Raw genomic sequence first — 22,457 nt, forward strand, 5'->3', positions numbered from 1 at the left:
AGAAGTTAAAATACAAAAAGAAGATTACCATTAAATCTGTGGTAACAAATTAGAATTAAAAGTATCAATATCATCTTTAGGAGAAGATGACAGAGTAGGTAGGTCCTAAGCTCCCCTCCACCCATGGAAATACCTAGATGACACCTATATCAGTGTAAATAACACAGAAAACAAGCCAAAAACTGGCAAAACTGATTCTCCACAGCACTCATAGAGAAGAGGCCACAAAGAAAATGGAAGAAAGGTCATAGACACGATTAGGAAAAAAACTGACCCAAGAGACTCGCTGTAGGAGGAAGGGAAACTGCAAGCACAGAGAAGGAAGAGGAGCAGACCCCACATCAGGCTCCCCAGGCACGCAGGCCCTGCGCTGGAAAGATGCATCTTAATAACATTTCACTTTGAAAATAAGAGGAACTCAACATTGAAAATTTTTTAAATCAGTGGGGTTCAACATTTTGAATGTTAAAAATCATCTAGGCAGGGCTCTGGGAAAACCACAGAGCAAAAATAAACTGAGTCTCTGCCCTTAAAGAGCCTGCACGAGACATCACCCTGGTGAGATACCACATATAAGCAGTAGTTTGAAAAGCACCTAAGGTATATAGTAAGGAAACTGGTTTATTTACTAATCTCAGAACCTGCACAGGAAGGGAAGAGAACTTTAGGAGACTAAAGAACAAGAGTGGGCAGGTACCACTTACCTCCCCAATCTCCAGTCCAGATATCATGGCACTTTTGGGAACCAGTGAACACTTTCCATCTAGCTTGCAAACAGCACACCATGCCCACCAAAAGAATTCTCCAAAGCAGCTCCAGGTCCCATCCGGAGCAGATTAGTGCATACCTTGTTAATACCACAGGCCTGGCCTACTCACCTACCTCTTCCAATCTGCCACATTGAAAACCAACCCCAGCAAGGGTCCCCCTAAAGAGGCACCAAAAAAAAACCTGGAATTGTGTAAGCAAACCTGAAAGTGGCCAGAACCAATCGAAAGTGACTCATGCCCTGGGAGAATAGACAAATAAGCACAAAGACTAGTTGAAATGCAGTCCCACAGAAGGCTGAAGGCAGACAAATGGTATGATGGCAGGCCCATTTATGCAAGTCTCAGGCGACAATACAAGGAGAACACTGTAGTTAAGAGTGTGTCCTGCAAATTTTCTCATATAAGCCAACACAAGCACAAGCAATCCCCACACTGACCTAGGAACAATGAAGAGACCAAACTCTACCCATATTAGGCAAGGAGACACACTGGATCCGACTGCACTGAAACAAAATGTGGCTCAGTCATAACAGTATGGTACACACAACACGTGCAGGAGACAGCCCTGAAGTGCAAGGTTCTGGTGAATAGGGAACATTGCACTGTAGGGAACTATAGGACGTCTTATTCATAAGACCACTAATGACAAGTACAGAAGACACAGATGTCTTTCCTAACACACACAAATTGAAACAGAGCGTTAGACAAAACAAGGAGACAGAAGATTATGCCCCAAATGAAAAAAATCAAAAAATGACAGGAAGAGAAGGAAAACACAAATAAGCAACATACCTGAGAGAAAATTTAACATAATAGTCCTAGATATAGATACTCATTAGAATTGAGAAGAGTGGAGGATCTCACTGAGAACCCCCAAAAAGAGATATAAAATATATAAAAGAACCAAGCAGGGATCTCTGGGTGGTGCAGCGGTTTAGCACCTGCCTTTGGCCCAGGGCGCGATCCTGGAGACCCGGGATCGAATCCCACGTCGGGCTCCCGGTGCATGGAGCCTACTTCTCCCTCTGCCTATGTCTCTACCTCTCTCTCTCTCTCTCTCTCTCTCTCTCTCTCTTTCTCTGTGTGGCTATCATAAATAAATAAAAATTTTAAAAAAAGTTTAAAAAAAAAGAACCAGGCAAAGATGAAGAACTCCATAACTGAAATTAAAAATATATTAAAGGGAATAAGTAGTAGATTAGACGAAGCAAAAAAACACATCAATGAACTTGAAGAAAGAGTACTGGAAGGTAATTAAGATACACAAGAGAAAGAAAAGAATAAAAAATGAGAACAGATTTAAGGAATACAGCAACACAATCAAGCGATAGAATATTTACATAATAAGGATCTCAAAAAGAGAAGACAAAACAGGGCAGAAAGCTTATTTGTACTGGCACAAAAACAGACACAAAGATCAATGGAACAGAATAGAGAACCCACAAATGGGCCCTCAACTCTATGGTAAACTAATATTCGACAAAGCAGGAAAGACTATCCACTGGAAAAAAGGACAGTCTCCCTCAACAAATGCTGCTGGGAAAATTGGACACTCTCACGCAGAAGAATGAAACAAGACCATTCTCTTACACCATACACAAAGATAAACTCAAAATGGATGAAAGATCTAAATGTGAGACAAGAATCCATCAAACTCCAAGAGGAGAGCACAGGATGCCCTTTTTGAACTTGGCCACAGCAACTTCTTGCAAGATACATCTATGAAAGCAAAGGAAATAAAAGCAAAAATGAACTACTGGGACTTAAGATAAAAAGCTTCTGCACAGCAAAAGAAACAGTCAACAAAACTAAAAGACAACCTACAGAATGGGAGAAGATATTTGCAAATGACCTATCAGATAAAGGGCTAGTATCCAAGATCTATAAAGAACTTATTAAGCTCAACAGCAAAGAAACAATCCAGTCATGAAATGGGCAAAAGACATGAACAGAGATCTCACCGAGGAAGACACAGACATGGCTAACAAGCACATAAGAAGATGCTCCGCATCACTGGCCATCAGGGAAATACAAATCAAAACCTCAATGAGATACCACCTCACACCAGTGAGAATGGGGAAAATTAACAAGACAGGAAACAACAAATGTTGAAGAGGATGTGGAGAAAGGGGAAGCCTCTTGCACTGTTGGTGGGAAAGTGAACTGGTACAGCCACTCTGGAAAACTGTAGATCTGCCCTACGACCCATCAATAGCACTGCTGGGGATTTACCCCAAAGATACAGATGCAGTGAAAAGCCAGAACACCTGCACGCCGATGTTTATAGCAGCAATGTCCATAATAGCCAAACTGTGGAAGGAGCCTCGGTGTCCATCAAAAGGTGAATGGATAAAGAAGATGTGGTCTATGTATACAATGGAATATTACTCAGCCATTAGAAACGACAAATACCCACCACTTGCTTCCACGTGGATAGACCTGGAGGGTATTATGCTGAGTGAAATAAGTCAATCGGAAAAGGACAAACATTATATGGTCTCATCATTTGGGGAATATAAAAATTAGTGAAAAGGAATAAAGGGAAAGGAGAGAAAATGAGTGAAAATATCAGTGAGGGTGACAAAACACGAGAGACACCTAACTCTGGGAAACGAACAAGGGGTGGTGGAAGGGGAGGTGGGCAGGGGTTGGGGTGACTGGGTGATGGGCACTGAGGGGGGCACTTGGCGGGATGAGCACTGGTTATCATGCTAAATGTTGGCAAACTGAACTCCAATAAAAAATTTAAAAAAATTTTTTTTAAAAAAGGAAGCACATGAACAGCCCCAGTGGCTCAGCGCTTTAGCGCCGCCTTCAGCTGGGGGTGTGATCCTGGAGACCCTGCATGGAGCCTGCTTCTCCCTCTGCCTGTGTCTCTGCCTCTCTGTGTGTGTGTGCCTCTCATGAATAAACAAATAAAAATCTTTTAAAAATAAATAAATGAAGGAAGGAAGGAAGTTAGGACGGACGGACGTAAAGTCTCAAATAAAAACCTAAACTTGGGCAGCCTGTTGAGCCCAAACTTGGTGGCTCAGCAGTTTAGTGGCACCTTCAGCCCAGGGTGTGATCCTGGGGACCCAGTATCGGGTGTCACGTCGGGCTCCCTGCTTGGAGCCTGCTTCTCCCTCTGCCTGTGTCTCTGCCTCTCTCTGTCTCTCATGAATAAAGAAATCTTTAAAAAAAAATCTAAACTTATACCTAAAGGTGCTGGAAAAGGAACAGCAAAAAATCCTAAGACAGCAAATGAAGGGAAATAATAAATATTGGAGTCGAAACAAGGGATTTACAAATAACAACAACAACAACAACAACAAAAAACAACAGAATAAGACAAAAGGAAACTGAGAGCTGGTTCACTGAAAGAATTAATAAGATTGATGAACCACTCGCCAGACTTTAAAAAAGAGAAAGGAGGGATGCCTGGGTGTCCCAGTCAACTGGGTGTCCCAGTTGAGTCTCTGCCTTCAGGCTCAGGGTGTGATCCTGAGGATTAGGGATCAAGTACTGCATCAGGCTCTCCAGAAGGACCCTGCTTCTCCCTCTGCCTATGTCTCTGCTTCTCTCTGTGTGTGTCTCATCAATAAATAAATAAATAAAAACCCTTCAAAAAAAGAGAAAGGATCCAAATAAATGAAATTACCAATGAAAGAGGAGAAATGACCACCAACGTCATAAAAACACAAACAATTGTAACAGAATGTTATGAAAAATTACTTGCCAACAAACCAGGCACACTGGTAGAAATGGGTCAATTCCAGGAAACATACAAATTACTTAAAGAGGAATAGAAAATTTGAACAGACTGAGAACCAGCAAAGAAACTGAATCAATTAACAAAAATCTCCCAAAAAACAAAAGTTCAGAGCCAGATGGCTTCCCAGGAGAATTTTCACACATATCTAAGGAAGAGTTAATGCCTATTCTTCTCAAACTGCTCTAAAAGTAGAAACGGAAGGAAAACTTCCAAGGTCCTTCTACTGAAACCAGGATCACTTTCATTTCAAAACCATACAAAGACCTCCACTAAAAAGGAAGCCAATGCCCCTGATGAACATGGATGCAAAAATTCTCAAGACAATAGCAAATTTAATCATATACATTAAGACGCCTATATACTATGATCACATGGGATTTACTCCTGGGCTGCAAGAGTGGTACAATATATGCAAATCAATGTGATACACCATGTTAATAAAAGAAAGGATAAGAAACATGATCCTTCTCAAAAGATGGCAGAAAAGGCATTTGACAAAATACAGCAACCATTTTTGCTCAACAGAAAAGGTATAGATAGAACATACCTCAACATCATAAAGACCATGTGTGAAAGACCCACAACTAGTATCATCCTCAAATGAGAAAAACTGACAGCTTTTTCCCAACAGTCAGGATCAAGACAAGGATATCCACTCTTCCCATTACTATTTAACATACTACTGGAAGTCCTCGTCTCAGCAATTGGGACAAAATAGAGAAAGAAAAAGCATCCAAATCGGCAACAAAGAGGTCAAACTGTCACTATTTGCAGGTGAGATGATGATCTATGTAGAAAACCAGAAAGATTTCACACACACAAAAAAAATGCCAGCATACATGAATTCAGCAAAGGAGTAGAATATAAAAACAATGTACAGAAATATGTTTAATTTCTATACACCAATAATCAAGTAGCAGGAACAAAAAAAGAATCGTTGCTGTTTACACTGCACCAAAAACCATAAGATACCTAGGAATAAACCTAAACAAAGAGGTAAAAGATCTATACTCTCTAAACTATAAAACACTGATGAATAAAAATTAAAAGGACACAAAGAAATGAAAAAACATTCCATACTCAGGGACTGGAGGACATTGTTAAAATATCTTTATTACCTACAGCAACCTACACATTTAATGCAATCCTTATCACTATACCAGCAGCAGTATTCACAACACTAAAAACACAATCCTAAAAATTTGTATGGAACCAGAAAAGACCCCGAATAGCCAAAGCAATCTTGAAAAAGAAACCGAAACCTGGAGGCATCACATTCCAGACATCAAGCTGTATGTTTACAAAGCTGTAGTGATCAAGGCAGTATGGTACTGGCACAAAAACAGACAAATATCAATGAAACAGAATAAAAAACCCAGAAATGGACGCACAACTCTTTGTGTAATCTCGACAAAGCAGGAAAGAATATCCAATGGAAAAAAGACAGTCTCTTCAACAAATGATGTTGGGGAAACTGGAAGGTAACATGCAGAAAAACAAAACTAGACCACTTTCTTACACCATACTCAAAAAAGAAATTCAAAATGTGTGAGACTTAAAGATGAGACAGGAAACCAACAAATTCCTAGTGGAGAACACAGACAGCAATCTCTTTCAAGTCAGTTGTAGCAACTTCTTCCTAGACATGTTGACTAGAGACAAAGGAAACAAAAGGAAAAATGAACTATGGGACTTCATCAAAATAAAACCTTCCTGCACAGCAAAGGAAACAATAAAATTTAAAGGTAGCCTATGGAAAAAGAGGGATATCTGCAAATGACATATGTGATAAAGGGTTAGTAGCCAAAATCCATAAAGAACTTAATAATCAAACTCAACACCCCAAAAAACAAACAACCCTGTTAAGAAATGGGCAGAAGGGATGAATAGACATTTTTCCAAAGACGACATCTAGATGGCTAACAGACACATGAAAAGATGCTCAACATCACTCATCAGAGAAATACAAATCAAAACCATGATGAGATACCACCTCACACCTGTCAGAATGGCTAAAATTAACACAGGAAACAATAGATGGTGGCAAGGATGCAGAAAAAAGGTACTCTTACAATGTTGAAGAGAATGCAAACTGGTACAGCTGCTTTGGAAAACAGTATTAAGGTTACTCAAAAAGAGAAAAATACACCTACCCTCTGACCTAGCAATTGCACTACTGGGTACCCAAATGTCATCCACTGATGAATGGATAAGGAAGATATGTTATTTATACAGTGGAATTATTACTCAGCCTTCAAAAAGAATGAAATCTTCCATTTCATTGAGATGGCTAGAGCTGAAGTATATTATGCTAAGTGAAATAAGTCAAAGAAAGACAAATACTATATTATTTCACTCATATGTAGAATTTAAAAAGAACACAGATGAATATATGGGAAAGGGGAAAGTGGGAGAGGAAAATAAACCATCTCTCTTAATGACAGAGAACAAACTGAGGGTTGATGGATGGAGGTGGTTACAGGATGGGCTGAATGAGTCATAGGTATTTAGGAGGGTACTTGTTATGAGCAATAGGTGTTATATGTAAGTAAAAATCACTAAATTCTACACCTTAAACCAATACTACACTATATGTTAACTAAAAGTTAAATAAAAATTTGAAGAAAAAAAAAAGAGTATTCTACCAACAACGCTACAACTCACAGTAGAGCAATAGATTAAGAGCTCCCAGACAGACAAAACTTCAAAGAATTTGTCACTACAAAACTAGCCTTATGGGATGCCTGAGTGGCTCAGTGGCTGAGCGTCTGCCTTCGGCTCAGGGTATGATCCTGGAGTTCTGGGATTAAGTCCCCAATCAGGCTCCTGCATGAAGCCTGCCTCTCCTCCCTCTGCCTGTGTCTCTGCCTCTTGCTGGGTCTCTCATGAATAAATAAATAAAATCTTTAAAAAAAATGCTAAGAGAAATAAGTCAATTGGAGAAAAGAGAATTAGCATATGATTTCACACATATGTGGAATATGAGAAATAGTGCAAGGGATCATAAGGGAAAGGGATGAAACTGAATGGGGAAAAAGATTAGAAAGGAAAACAAATCATAAGAAATTCTTAACTCTAGGAAACAAACTAAAGGTTGCTGAAGGGGAGATGGGGGTAATTGGGTGACAGGCATTAAGAAGACCACATGATGTGATGAGCAACGGGTGTTATATGAAACTGATCAATAACTGAAAACTACACCCAAAACTAATGATGGACTTTATGATGGCATATTGAATTCAAATTAAAAATTAAATTAAATTAAATTTAAAAAGAATACATATGAAAAATTTTTTTAAAGAATTCACAAAATAAAAGGATGAAAAATAAGATACCATATATGAAAAACATGGCAGGAGGGAGTAAAACATTAGTGCGTTCAGAACCAACCAATCAAACTTAATCAACCACCAGCTTAAAACAGACTGCTATACGCAGAAGATAATATATATAAGCATAATGATAACTACAAGTCAAAAACGGGTAATAGATATGCAAAACATATAAGAAAGGAATCACTAATGAACAGAATGAAATGAGGAGAGCAAGACAGAAGTACTACAAAAACCATAAAAAATTTTTAAAATGCCGATAATTATTAACTACTTTGAATGCAAATGGACTAAATGCTAAATGGACTAAATGAGTCCCACATCAGGATCTCCCCCAGGGAACCTGCTTCTCCATCTGCCTATGTCTCTGGCTCTCTCTCTATGTCTCTCATGAATAAATAAATAAAATATTTTTTTAAATGAACTTATACAACACCAAAAAAAACCAGAGAGAATCCAATTTAAAAATGGGCAAAAGACATGAACAGACATTTTTCCAAAGAATACATACAGATGGCCAACAGGAAAAGATGCTCAACATTGCTCATCATTAGGGAAATGCAAATCAAAACCAAAATGCGGGACGCCTGGGTGGCCCAGTTGATTGAGCATCTGCCTTCAGCCCAGATTGTGACCCTGGGGTCTTGGGATTGGGTCCTGCATTGGGCTCCCTGCAGGAAGCCTGATTCTCCCTCTGCCTAAATCTCTGGCCTCTATCTCTGTGTCTCTCATAAATAAATAAATAAAGTATTTTTTAAAAACCACATTGAGATATCATCTCACACCTGTCAGAATGGATGAATTTAAAACACAAGAAACCACAAGTGTTGAATGAAAGAAAGAAACAAACAAACAAACCACAAGTGTTGGCAAGGATATAAAGAAAAAGGAACCCCTGTGCACTGTTCCTGGGAATACAAACTGTGCAGCCACTTCTCACTGCAGTCTACCCCTCTTATACTTCTTGTACATACTGCATTTGTGATGCATATGTGTACGTATGAGTGTATTCAACTTGTATATGTAGCTACCCTTGAAAACCTCAAAACAAAAGATCATCACATGATACAGGATACTTTTAAAAAGGAGAAAAGGAAACATAAAGGAATTATTCTTTTTATTTAAAAAAAATATGCACCAATTCTACTCAGAGAAGCTATCAATGTAAAAATGTAACTCATAATACATAAATAACTAAAATAACACATTTCTATACTGCTTCCACCTCTTCTACTACCTATATTTTATACTGAACATTTATCACCCACTCTATATCTCCATTATGAATAAAACCATAGTGCATCCTTCTCTAAGCACCTATAACCAAACAACCTGACATTTTACTTATCTAAATTAAAATCTCCAATACCAGATATTAGCTAAACACTAGATTCAGAAGGGCTAATAAAGCCTTCAATATCTGTTCCCTCCCAAAAATAAATAGGAAAGAAACTAGAAGATATTGCATATTATTCTTCAATTTACCTGTGCTTTGGTTCATCACAAGTCTTGGAGGAGAATTTGTTTCTTCAGATTCTTCTGATGAGTGTGCCAGGAAGTCATGAAGCTTCTGTACCAACGTATTCAATTTGCTTTCACTATCAAAACAAAAATTTAAGGAACTTCCTTAATTAGCCTGTCACGTATTTAATCAAATGAAAAGTTCTAACAAACTGCAAACATATCTATATTGGAAGTGATCTGAAAGAATGCATATTAAAAATAAAAGTTAAAAAATGAATTTTCACAATTTCACTAAGGATCTGAAAACATGAGTAAATTATTCATGAGATTTTGCTTTATATCATTTAAAATAATAATTAAGGGGATCCCTGGGTGCCGCAGCAGTTTAGTGCCTGCCTTTGGCCCAGGGCGTGATCCTGGAGACCCAGGATCGCATCCCACGTTGGGTTCCCGGTGCATGGAGCCTGCTTCTCCCTCTGCCTATGTCTCTCTCTCTCTCTCTATCATAAAAAAAAAATTAAAGGGTTTGTGCCCTTTTAAAAAAATAATAAAATAAAATAAAATAAAATAATAATTAAGTAATGTATCGAGTATATTTACTAAACATTCCCTGGAAGGCCTCTGTAGTTTTTTTATCACTCCACCTTCAGCTTTTCACAGAATAATTGTATAAATGACAGAAAGATGAAGAAAATCTAAAATAGGACTTAGAAGAGCACACAGATTCCCAGGGAAATATTTACGTAACTAAATTCTTACAGCATATCTGCTAAGTTACATAATAAGTACATCTGTAATCCCAGAGAGTATTGAAAGTTAAAAGCTTAAAAGAATGCAAAAAATAAATATGTATCCCATTTCTAATACAAGATTTCCTAAATTGAAAAGAGGAAAAATACATAAAACTAACTTCATTGAAATTCAAATCTTTGTGTATCAAAAGATACCATAAAGCATGTGAAGAGACAAGCCATACAACTGAAAACTATTTTCAAATCATATAGGAGGGGAGGGCAAGATGGCGGAGGAGTAGGAGTCCTCAACTCACCTGGTCCCACCAACTTACCTAGATAACTTTCAAAACATCCTGAACACCTACGAATTAGACCTGAGATTTTTTTTTTAAGATTTTATCCATTTATTCATGAGAGACACAGGGAGAGAGAGAGGCAGAGACACAGGCAGAGGGAGAAGCAGGCTCCACGCAGGGAGCCCAACGTGGGACTCGATCCCAGGTCTCCAGGACCATACCCCGGGCTGCTGGTGGCACCAAACCACTGGACCACTGGGGCTGCCCTAGACCTGAGATTTGAAGAGAGAACAGATCGAATGCTACAGAGAGAAAAGTTTTCCCTTTTAGCATGGTAGGAAGGCGGAAAAAAAAGAAAGAAAGAAAAATAAAGTGAAGGAGGGGGTCCCATGAGGAGCTGGGCTAAAGCGAAGAGGGGAAAGCATCTGGGACAGGAAAGCCAAGCCCTGGAGAAGCGGGAACTTTAAAAATCTGCACTGGAGTTTTCCCAGGTGGAAAAGTGCTTAGCAGGGAAATCGGGCAGAATCTCATGAGGGGCAGTGAAGCGTCCAGATTCCTGAGGTCACTATTAGAGGAAGTGCACCAGGGGAAAGCTCACTGGAAACCTGGGACCAATCTCGGTAAAGGACTCGAGCGCTGCAGCCCTCGGGGTATTTGGGAGAAGCCAGGCGGTTAGGTGCCAGGCTCAGGAGGGAGCTCACTGTGCCCGATTACCCTCGGAAGCCCTGGCCCCAGGAGTGTGGTCTCACCAGCAAAGGGCCCTGGCTGCCACTGTGCCCAGGCAGACAAAGCCTGGGATCCTGCTCTCTCTCTGGGACAGGCTGAAGCAGGGAAGGCACAGGACAGCGAAAACTCTGTCGTCACTGGGCACCCCCAAGCTGTGCAGATCAGTGCACCCGCGTCACCCGGGAGCATCAAAGCCAGTGCAGACAGGGAGAATGAGGTAGTTACTGCTGGGAGCTGACTCCACAGCTGGAAATCTGGCCACAACCATTGTTTTTCATCCTTGTTTCACCTTGTACCTGGGACAGGTGGGGCCGCCAGAAAACAAAGACCTCACAGGATAAACAGCTCCCACTGAGCCAGCACCCTGCCTGAGCATCACCACCCAGGCACACACAAATGAGAATCAGCACAGCAGGCCCCTCCCCCAGAAGACATGCTGAAGAACAGGGCAAGAGCAAGTTCTTGGCCAACCAAAATTAGAAAGCTCTGGACCAATGGAATATCGAGGGGACACAGTATATAGAACTAGAGGGTCTCCCCCTCTTTTCTTTTCCTTTTTCCATGACAACTCATTTTTATATCAGACTAAAAATTTCCAATATTTTTTTACTTTTCCCACCTTAACTACAATATTTTACCAGATCTTCATTTTTAAGTTTCTTCCATTTTGACTTTGACAGATCTATAATCACATGTCTTAGATATATTTTTCACTTCTAGATTCCCGTCAACATACTCAACTAAATTTTAGGATATATGAAATAAGGGATTTTGTTTGGTGTTTTTATCTTTTCTCTCCTACTTTTGATCTACAATGGAAGAAGATAGTATCTTCTAAAATATGACCAGCATGCAACCCAGAATGAAGTGGAATACCATGCTGGTTCATTCTGTGAGATTATATTCTCTCTTCCTTCCCATTCTGCCCCCATTTTGTATCTCGATTATGTTTTGGTGGTCATTGTTGGGGCTTTCTACAAGTACTGCTGGTTTATTTTTTTTTTAAGATTTTATTTATTTATTCATGATAGACACAGAGAGAGACAGAGACACAGGCAGAGCTCCATGCAGGGAGCCCGAGTGGGACTCAATCCCGGGTCTCCAGGATCACGCCCTGGGCGGAAGACAGGCGCTTAAACCGCTGAGCCATGCAGGCTGCCCGCTGAGCCACCCAGGCTGCCCAGTATTGCTGATTTATATAAATTCGGGATTCACCATCTTCTAACATACAGAATTTAATACACTAAGAACCTAGAGGATCACCTTCTAGGACCCCTCAGGAGGACGACATTCTCCCTCCACCACAAATTCTTCACCACCACTATCTCCCAGTACCCCCTCTTCCCATTTTCCTCTATACTTTTGGTTTTTTCTCTTCTTCTTTTTTTTTTTTTCTTCTTCTTCTATGGGATTTCTGGCCATTTATTTTTTAATACTTGGTTCTAAAATTTGTTTTTCACTTTAGCAATCCTTTTGTTTTGTTTGCTCATGATCTTTGTTTTCATTTTCTGGTCTCTGACTTTGTCAGAATAACCTACGGTGAAAATTACTTAGGTTGTGGTTGATATTCTTGACTCAGCCCACTCATACACAGTCACTCTGCACTGAACAAAATGACTAGAAGGAAGAATTCACCACAAAAGAAAGAAGCAAAACCAGTACTCTCTGCCATGGAGTTACACAATATGGATTACAATTTGATGTCAGAAAGCCAATTCAGGAGCACAATTATAAAGCTACAGGTGGCTTTGGAAAAAAAGCATAAAGGACTCTAGAGATTTTCTTAGTGCAGAATTTATATCTAATCATGCTGAAACTGAAAACCAATTAAATGAGATGCAATCCAAACTGGATGTCCTAACAGCTAGGGTTAATGAAGTGAAAGAAATAGTGAGTGACATACAAGACAACTTGATGGTACTGAAGGAGAGTGAGGAAAAAAAGAGAAAAACAATTAAGAAACCATGAGGAAAGGTTAAGGGAAATAAATGATAGCCTCAGAAGAAAGAATATACGTATAAGTGGGGTTGCAGAAAATGCCGAGAGGGACGAGGGCCAAAATGTATATTTGAACAAATCATAGAGAACTCCCTAATTGGGGGAGGGAAACAAAAATTCTGATCCACGAGAAATCAGCACAAAATCAATAAAAACCGTTCAATACCTCGATATTTAATAGTGAAACTTGCAAATTCCAAAGATAAAGAGAAAATCCTGAAAGCAGCAAGACACCAGAGATTCTTAACTTATATGGGGAGAAATATCAGATTAACCGAAGACTTCTAAACAGAGACCTGGCGGGGCAAAAAGGGCTGGTATGATATATTTAAGGTATTAGACAAGAAGAACATGCAGGCAAGAACACATTATCAAGAAAGACTGACATTCAAAATAGAAGGAGAGATAAAGATAAAGGCAAAAACTGAAAGAATATGTGACCCTCAAACCAACTCTGCAAGAAAAATTAAGGGGGACCCTGTAAAAGAAAGAGGAATCCCAAAGAAATAATCCACAAAAACAGATTCTTAAAGAGTATTATGATGACACTAAATTTGTATCTTTCAATAGTTACTCTGAACATGAATGAGCTAAATAATCCCATCAAAAGATGAAAGGTTTCAGACGGGATAAAAAAGCAAGACCAACAATTTGCTATCTACTAGAGACTCATTTGAGACCTCAGGACACCTCCAGCCTGAAAATGAAAGGGGGGAGAACCATTTACCATTGAAATGATCCTCAAAAGAAAACTGGGGTAGCAATCCTCATACCAGATAAATTAAAGTTTATCCTAAAGACGGTAGAAAGAGATGAAAAGGGACACTATACCATACTTAAAGGGTCTATCCAACAAGAAGACTAAACAATCATGAAGATTTATACCTCTAATGTGGGAGCTACCAAGTGTATCAATTAATAACCAAAGTAAAGACATAGATAATAATACACAAATAGTAGGGGACTTCAACATGGCGCTTTCTACAAATGACAGATATTCTAAGCACATCTCCAAAGAAACAAGAGCTTTAAATGATACACTGGACCAGACCGATTTCACAGATATCTACAGAACTTTACATCCAAACGCAACTGAATACACATTCAACTCAAGTGCACATGGAACTTTCTCCAGAATAGACCACATACTGGGTCACAATCAGGTCTCAACTGATACCAAAACATTGCGATGCTCCCCCTGCATATTTTCAGACCACAGTGCTTTGAAACTAGAACTCAATCACAAGAAAAAATTTGGAAGAAACTCTAACACATGGAGGTTAAAGAGCATCCCACTAAAAGATGAATGGGTCAACCAGGAAATCAAAGAAGAATTAAAAAGATTCATGGAAACTAATGAAAATGAAGATACACCATTCATAATCTTTGGGATACAGCAAAAATGGTCCTAAGAGGGAAATACATCGCAATACAAGCCTCTGTAAAAATTGGAAAAAACTCAAATACACAAGCTAACCTCAAACTCAAAGGAATGAAGAAACAACATCAAATAAAACCTACACCAAGCAGAGGCCGAGAGATAATAAAGATTTGATCAGAAATCAATGAAATAGGGACCAGAAGAACTGCAGAACTGATCAACTAAACCAGGAGCTGATTCTTTAAAAGTATTATAAGATAAAATAAACCATTACCCAGCCTTATTAAAAAATACTCAAATTAATACAATCATGAATGAAACAGGAGAGATCACAACCAATACCAAAGAAATACAAAGGATTTTAAAAACATATGTGAGCAGCTATCTGCCAACAAATTAGGCAATCTAGAGGAATGCATGCAGTTCTGGAAACCCACAAATTACCAAAACAGAAACAGGAAGAAAGAGAAAACTTGAACAGGCCAATAACCAGAGAGAAAATTGAAGCAGTTATCAAAAACCTCCGAAGACACAAAAGTCCAGGGCCAGATGGCTTCCCAGGGGAATTCTATCAAACTTTTAAAGAAGAAATAATACCTACTTTACTAAAGCTGTTCCGAAAGATAGAAAGGGACAGAATACTTCCAAAATCACTTCATGAGGCCAGCATCACCTTGATTCCAAAACCAGACAAAGACTCCACCAAAAATGAGAATTATAGACCAATATCCCTGATGAACACAGATGCAAAAATTCTCAACAAGACACTAGCCAATAGGATCCAACAGTGCATTAGAAATGTTATTCACCATGACCAAGTGGGACTTCTCGCTGGGATGCAAAGTTGATTCAACACTTGTAAAATAATCAACATGATAGATGTTATCAACAAAAGTAAAAACAAGAACCATATGATCTTCTCAAAAGATGCAGAGAAAGCATTTGACAAAATACAGCATCCATTCCTGATCAAAACTCTTCACAGTGTAGGGACAGAGGGAACATTCCTCAGCATCTTAAAAGCCATCTATAAAAAGCCCACAGCAAATATTCTCAATGGGGAGCCTTTCTCCTAAGATCAGGAAGACGACAGGGAGGTCCACTCTTACCACCGCTATTCAACATAGTACTTGCCTCAGCAATCAGGCAACCAAAAGAAATGAAACGCATTCAAACTGGCAAAGATGTTTCCCTCTTCACAGATAACACAATACCATATGCAAAAAACCCAAAAGTCTCCAACCCAAGATTGCTAGGACTCCTACAGCAATTCGGCAGTGTGGCAGGATACAAAATCAATGCCCAAAAATCAGTGGCATTTCTATACACTAACAATGAGACTGAAGAAAGAGAAATTAAGGAGTCAATCCCATTGACAATTGCACCCAAAAGCATAAGATACCTAGGAATAAACCTAACCAAAGAGGTAAAGGATCTATACCCTAAAAACTACAGAACACTTCTGAAAGAAATTGAGGAAGACACAAAGAGATGGAAAAACATCCATGTTCATGGATTGGAAGAATGCATATTGTGAAAATGTCTACGCTATCCAGGGCAATTTACACATTCAATGCAATCCCTACCATGGACTTCCTTCACAGAGTTGGAACAAATAATCTTAAGATTTGTATGGAATCAGAAAAGATCCCGAATAGCCAGGGGAATATTGAAAAAAAAACCAGAGCCGGGGGCATCACAATGCTGGATTTCAAGCTGTACTACAAACCTGTGATCAAGACAGTGATACTGGCACAAAAAAAGACACATAGATCAGTGGAACAGAATAGAGAACCCAGAGGTGGACCCTGAACTTTATGGTCAACTAATATTTGATAAAGGAGGAAAGACTATCCATTGGAAGAAAGACATCTCTTCAATAAATGGTGCTGGGAAAATTGGACATCCACATGCAGAAGAATGAAACTAGACCACTCTCTTTCACCTTACACAAAGATAAACTCAAAATGGATGAAAGATCTAAATGTGAGACAAGATGCCATCAAAATCCTAGAGGAGAACACAGGCAACACCCTTTTTGAACTCGGCCACAGTAACTTCTTGCAAGATACATCCACGAAGACAAAAGAAACAAAAGCAAAAATGAACTATTGGGACTTCATCAAGATAAGAAGCTTTTGCACAGCAAAGGATACAGTCAACAAAACTAAAAGACAACCTACAGAATGGGAGAATATGTTTGCAAATGACATATCAAATAAGGGGCTAGTATCCAAGATCTATAAAGAACTTATTAAACTCAACACCCAAAAAAACAAAAATCCAATTATGAAATGGGCAGAAGACATGACCGGGAATTTCACCAAAGACAACATACACATGACCATGAGAAAATGCTCTGCATCACTTGTCATCAGGGAAATACAAATCAAAACCACAATAGGATACCACCTCACGGCAGTTAGAATGGTTACAATTAACAAGACAGGAAACAACAGATGTTGGAGAAGATGTAGAGAAAGGGGAACCCTCTTGCACTGTTGGTGGGAATGTCAACTGGTACAACCACTCTGGAAAACTGTGTGGAGGTTCCTCAAAGAGTTAAAAGTAGAGCTACTTGCTTCGATGTGGATGGAACTGGAGGGTATTATGCTGGGTGAAATAAGTCAATCAGAGAAGGACAATCATCATATGGTTTCATTCATATGGGGAATGTAAGAAATAGTGAAAGGGATTATAAGGAAAAGGAGGGAAAATGAGTGGGGAAAAATTAGAGGGGATGAAATACATGAGAGACTCCTAACTTTGGGAAATTAACAAGGGGAAGTGGAAGGGGAGGTGGGCAGTGGGATGGGGTGACTGGGTGACGGGCACTGAGGAGGCTACTTTTTGGGATGAACACTGGGTGTTATACTATAATGTTGGCAAATCAAACTTCAATAAAAAAATATATACACATATATATAAAAAATCCAAATCATATATCTGAAAAGGTATTACCATCCTTTTACAGAATATATATATTCTTCAATAAGATGATATATCTCCTTTAAAAGCACCTTTTTCTTTTAAAAAATAATTTTTATAACTGAACAATAAATAGAAAGAACCCAATTTACAAATGGGCAAAGGATATAGATAAGCACTTCTCCAAGAAGATATACAAAGCACTAGTAAACACATGGAAAATGTTCAAGATTATTAATCATTAGAAAAATGCAAATCAAAACTACAAGACACTATTTCACACTCAGTAATGTGGATATAATAATTTTCAAAATGAAAAACAAGGGCTGGCATGAGTGTAGAGAAACTGGAATCCACAGACATTCCTCATGGAGATGTAACTTGGTGCAGTCATTCTGAAAAACAATTTAGTAGTACTTCAAAAAGTTAATAAACACAGTTACCAAACGGCTCAGTAATTCCATTCCTAGATATATATCCAAAAGAATTAAATCCTATGTCCACTCAAAAACTACTGTACACAAATGGCAGTAATATTCATAATAGGCAAAAAAGTAAAAAAAGTACCCACGTGTTTACCATCTGATAAATAAGCAATGGAATTTTATGTCCTGAAAACAGCAGTGAAATATCCATCCATGTTAACACAGAGATAACACTTGCAAATATTTGCTACAAAAGGCAAGTGCAAAATGCCACATATTGGATGATTCCATGTACATATTTGAAATGTCCAGATTAGGCAATTCTAAAGAGACATTAAGATCAGTGATTTCCAGGGGATTAGTATTGGCAGGTACAGGCTAGTTTATGGAGCAATGAAAATGTTCTAGAATTACAAAGTGTGACAAATACATACAGTATTATAAATTTTCTTTTTTTAATATTATAAATTTTCTTTAATAAAGTTGAATTATAAAAAAAGTTGAATTATAAACTAAATTGGTTTAAATAGTGAATTTGTTCAATAAAAACGCAGGGGGTAGAAATTCAAGAATATACCTACATATTTACATAAAAAAATAAAACTTGTGCATACGCTTCCAAAAATATCCATAACCAAAATGTAAAAGGCAAATAACTTGAATATAAGGAGATAAAGACATCCTCATTATATTTTTAAAGCTATTGAAGTCACAGTAGATAATGAATAAAAAACAGAAATAATTTTTTAAAAGGAAATTCACATGTAACAAAAAATTGGCAGAAAAAGCACTGCAATCTCACTAATAATCAACAGAATGAAAATTAAAACACTGAATCAGCTAAGAGCTATGTTATTGGTTACTGGGCCAGGAACCATCCCCATTCAAGCAGTGCACTGGGCCCACCCCAACTCCAATAGTCCCTTCTGCACCACTGTCCTATGTTTGGCTAGGGAGAACCCAGGATATGAAGGGAAAGAAAAAGAAACGAGATATAAAAGACATGCTATTGTGTGGGATTTTGGTTGTTTTGTTTTGATGAAGAGAGCTTATTTTTTTGCTTTACAAACCTTTGAAACAAACTTGCTTCTAAAATAAAGGTACCAAGACTTGGTCTAATTTCTACTTTTTGCCATAATCTTGCTTTTGAAAACACTTAAATGTATGAAAAGTTACTGAGTTACTCAGAGCCCTTAATCTTAAATTAGAAAATGGAACCAGAGCAAAAGATGCTACATCTACCCAAGTGTCCTTGCTTTTTTTTTTTTTAAGATTTTTATTTATTCATGAGAGACACACAGAGAGAGAGAGAGAGAGAGAGAGAGAGAGAGAGAGAGAGAGACACAGGCAGAGGGAGAAGCAAGCTCCATGCAGGGACCCAACATGGGACTCGATCCTGGGTCTCCAGGATCACACCCTGGGCTGAACGCAGCACTAAACCGCTGAGCCACCCCAGGCTGCCCTACCCAACAGTCTTTGTAACGAAAATTCAAAAATAAGAATGAATGTCATTCTACATCTTGTCCCATCAATAGATTACAAAGAACAAAAAGTTATTCTTTAGAAAGGAGTACAGCAAACTAGCAGTATAATCATTGTCTCACTCATTCCTAGAATTCACAGAAACCCAACCACAAGAATTCGTGCTGCAGCTGGCCAAGGTCAGGACTATGGATAAATCAGTGTAATCCATTGATATATAACCAACAAATGCAAAAAATTAAAACTGTATACAATCAGTAGAAATCTTTCCTTCTGTGAAGGATAGCACTTTTAGAAAAACATATTTGTGCAATATTATAAATTACGAGACCGGGTAGAAGCCAAATAGTAAAAAAAAAGTTTTGATACCTAAAAAATTTTGCCCATTTATTGGAAAAATTTTCCCTCTTTGAGGGTGGTTTTGATTTTTTTTTTACAAATAGCCAAATGTCATTTAGAGTCAAATATGGCAAGTTATCAAGTTGGTTCAAATTACTTTTTGCCAAAATCTGAAGTATATCTGAAGATTTATTTTCTTGCACGACATCTAAATGGGTTACAATAGGAGGGTTCTCAAAAAATGTCCTCAGGAATGACATCACTGACATCAGCATGGTCTCCTACAGCGAACACTTAGAAGAAAAATACTCATCTGCATATAAAAACTCTGATGTTAGTTTTCAAAATCTGCCTCATTTCTAGAATCACAGTTGACAGATGATCCTTGTAATTGTGTAAGTCTCATTTGTGGAGATGGTATTTTAAACACATCAAACAGGGGCAGCCCCAGTGGCCCAGCGGTTTAGAGCAACCTTCAGCCCAGGGTGTGATCCTGGAGACCCAGGATCGGGTCCCGCGTCGGGCTCCCTGCGTGGAGCCGGCTTTTCCGCCTCTCTCTCTCTCTCTCTCTCTCTCTCTCTCTCTGTGTCTCAAGAATAAATAAATCTTTAAATAAATAAAATCTTTTAAAAAAATAAAAACAAAATAAATAAAATAAATAAAATAAAATAAAAAAATAAACACATCAAACCAACTGTTTAAAAAAGCAACATTTATCAAACCTCTTGTAAACTACACAATATTCCTTTTATTTTTTTATTTATTCATGAGAGATGCAGAGAGAGAGGCAGAGACACAGGCAGAAGGAGAAGCAGGCTCCACGCAGGGAGCCCGACGTAGGACTCAATCCCGGGTCTCCAGGATCAGGCCCTGGGCCGAAGGCAGCACTAAACTGCGGAGCCACCCAGGCTGCCCATAGTCCTACGGCAAAAACCATAAACGTTAACTTACCAGTTTTATAATTGTGAACTTTATTAAAATGATATTTTTTATTAAATCCAGACATGTCTGTCACACTCTTCCTCAGGCCTTTACCAAATGTGAAGCTGACTCAATCAATACTATGTACATTACTTAACTGTAGATGCTAAGTAAGTCCTTAAAACCATCCTTTAAGAGTAGTTAAAAATCTCCATTGAGGAACAATGTATTCAGCCTTCATGCTGACAGTCACACAATTTCAATACTGGCCTGATACTGATGATTTGCGAAATCTGACCTATCTGCAAGCAGATCAAAAAAAATTTAATTCTTCCTGTAAGCTAACCATATAATGAATAACTAGATTTAAACAAATTGAGTCCTGATGTCAGTATTCTTAACTATAGGCTGTGTTCTTTCCCTTTAATGTCTTACTACTTTATTTCCATGACAAACTGTGGAATTCCAGATATTATATGTGTACTCTTCTGTACTATTATTTTGGAGATATATATGTTTAGAAGAACTAGTCACTTATATTTTTATTATGAGATAAATATATATTCATATGCAGTTTTAAGAAAAAGTCTGTGTATTTATTACCCACTTTCATTCAATAATAATGCCTTACAAAACTATTTTTCACTTTCATCTCATTCATCTACCTGTTCCCATAAATGGGCTGCTGTGTTTAAGACACAACAATGGGGGGGATCCCTGGGTGGCGCAGCGGTTTAGCGCCTGCCTTTGGCCCAGGGCACAATCCTGGAGACCCGGGATCGAATCCCACGTCGTGCTCCCGGTGCATGGAGCCTGCTTCTGCCTCTCTGTCTCTCTCTCTCTCTCTCTCTCTCTCTCTCCTCTGTGTGACAATCATAAAAAATTTAAAAAAAACAAGCAAAAGAAAGACACAACAATGGACCATACAGTCTCTGAAATTCGGTTAAATGATCATGGGTATGATCATAATGACCAAAATGGTTTTGTCATAGAAAAATGAACAGTAAATACTTAAAAATTTTTGTTCACTTCATGACTGTTTAAAATAGTATAGATAAAAATATTATTATCCAGCCTGAAAAGAGTTATATTATCTCTGTTCACACATGGAATCTTATATGAAGAAAACCTTAAATAAATCACAAAAAATTTCTGAGAGACTTAATAACAAAATTCAGTACAGTTAGTAGATACAAAATCAAAACACAAAAACCAGTTGCATTTCTATACATTAACATTGAACAGTCCAAAATGGAAACTATGAAAACAATTCCATTTACAATAGCATTGAAAACAATTAAATATTTTAGAATTAATTTGACCAAGGAGGCAAAAGATTAGTACACTAAAAATTGCAAAACAGCAGTGTTTTTACTGCTGAAAGAAACTAAAGACACAAATAAATGGAAAGATACCCTGTGTTGATGGATTAGAAAAAGTTCATATTATTAAAATGAAAATACTACACAAATGACATAGATATTCATTTCAACTCCTATCAAAATCCCAACAGTATTTTTTGCAAAAGCAGAAAAACCCATCCTAAAATTCATGGAGAAGCTCAATGAATCCTGAAAACCAAAACAATCATGAAAAACAAAAGTTCAAGAACTCACACTTCTTTATTTCAAAACAGCAGAGCTAAAGTAACTGAAACACTGTGGTATTGACGTAAGAACAAACATACAGACCAATGGAACAGAAATCTCAAAACTAAACCCTTGTGTAGATATGGCCAGTGATTTTCAACAAGGGTGTCAAGATCATTCAACTGAGAAAGGGCAGTTCTTTCAACAAATAGTGCTGGGAAAACTGGATATAGACATGCCAAAGAATTAAGCTGGACCCTTGCCTGACATCACATATAAAAATTAACACAAAATGCATCAAAGAACTAAACACAGTAG

At 38.1% G+C, this 22,457-nt stretch overlaps 1 protein-coding gene across 12 annotated transcripts in view; it reads right to left on the reverse strand.

The window, feature by feature from the left end:
- ATRX (ATRX chromatin remodeler) overlaps positions 1-22,457 on the reverse strand; it is a 333,614-nt gene that overhangs the window by 249,262 nt on the left and 61,895 nt on the right. For 11 of the 12 annotated variants that reach the window (XM_049107206.1, XM_049107205.1, XM_049107202.1 and 8 more), the window contains one exon: positions 9,342-9,454. The exons of the other annotated variant lie outside the window; for it this stretch is intronic. In XM_049107206.1, the coding sequence (XP_048963163.1) occupies positions 9,342-9,454 (113 nt within the window). The remainder of the gene's footprint in view (positions 1-9,341; positions 9,455-22,457) is intronic. 12 annotated transcript variants of the gene reach the window in all.

The sequence above is a fragment of the Canis lupus genome, chromosome X (assembly GCF_003254725.2).
Source record: "Canis lupus dingo isolate Sandy chromosome X, ASM325472v2, whole genome shotgun sequence".
NCBI classification, from domain to species: domain Eukaryota; kingdom Metazoa; phylum Chordata; class Mammalia; order Carnivora; family Canidae; genus Canis; species Canis lupus.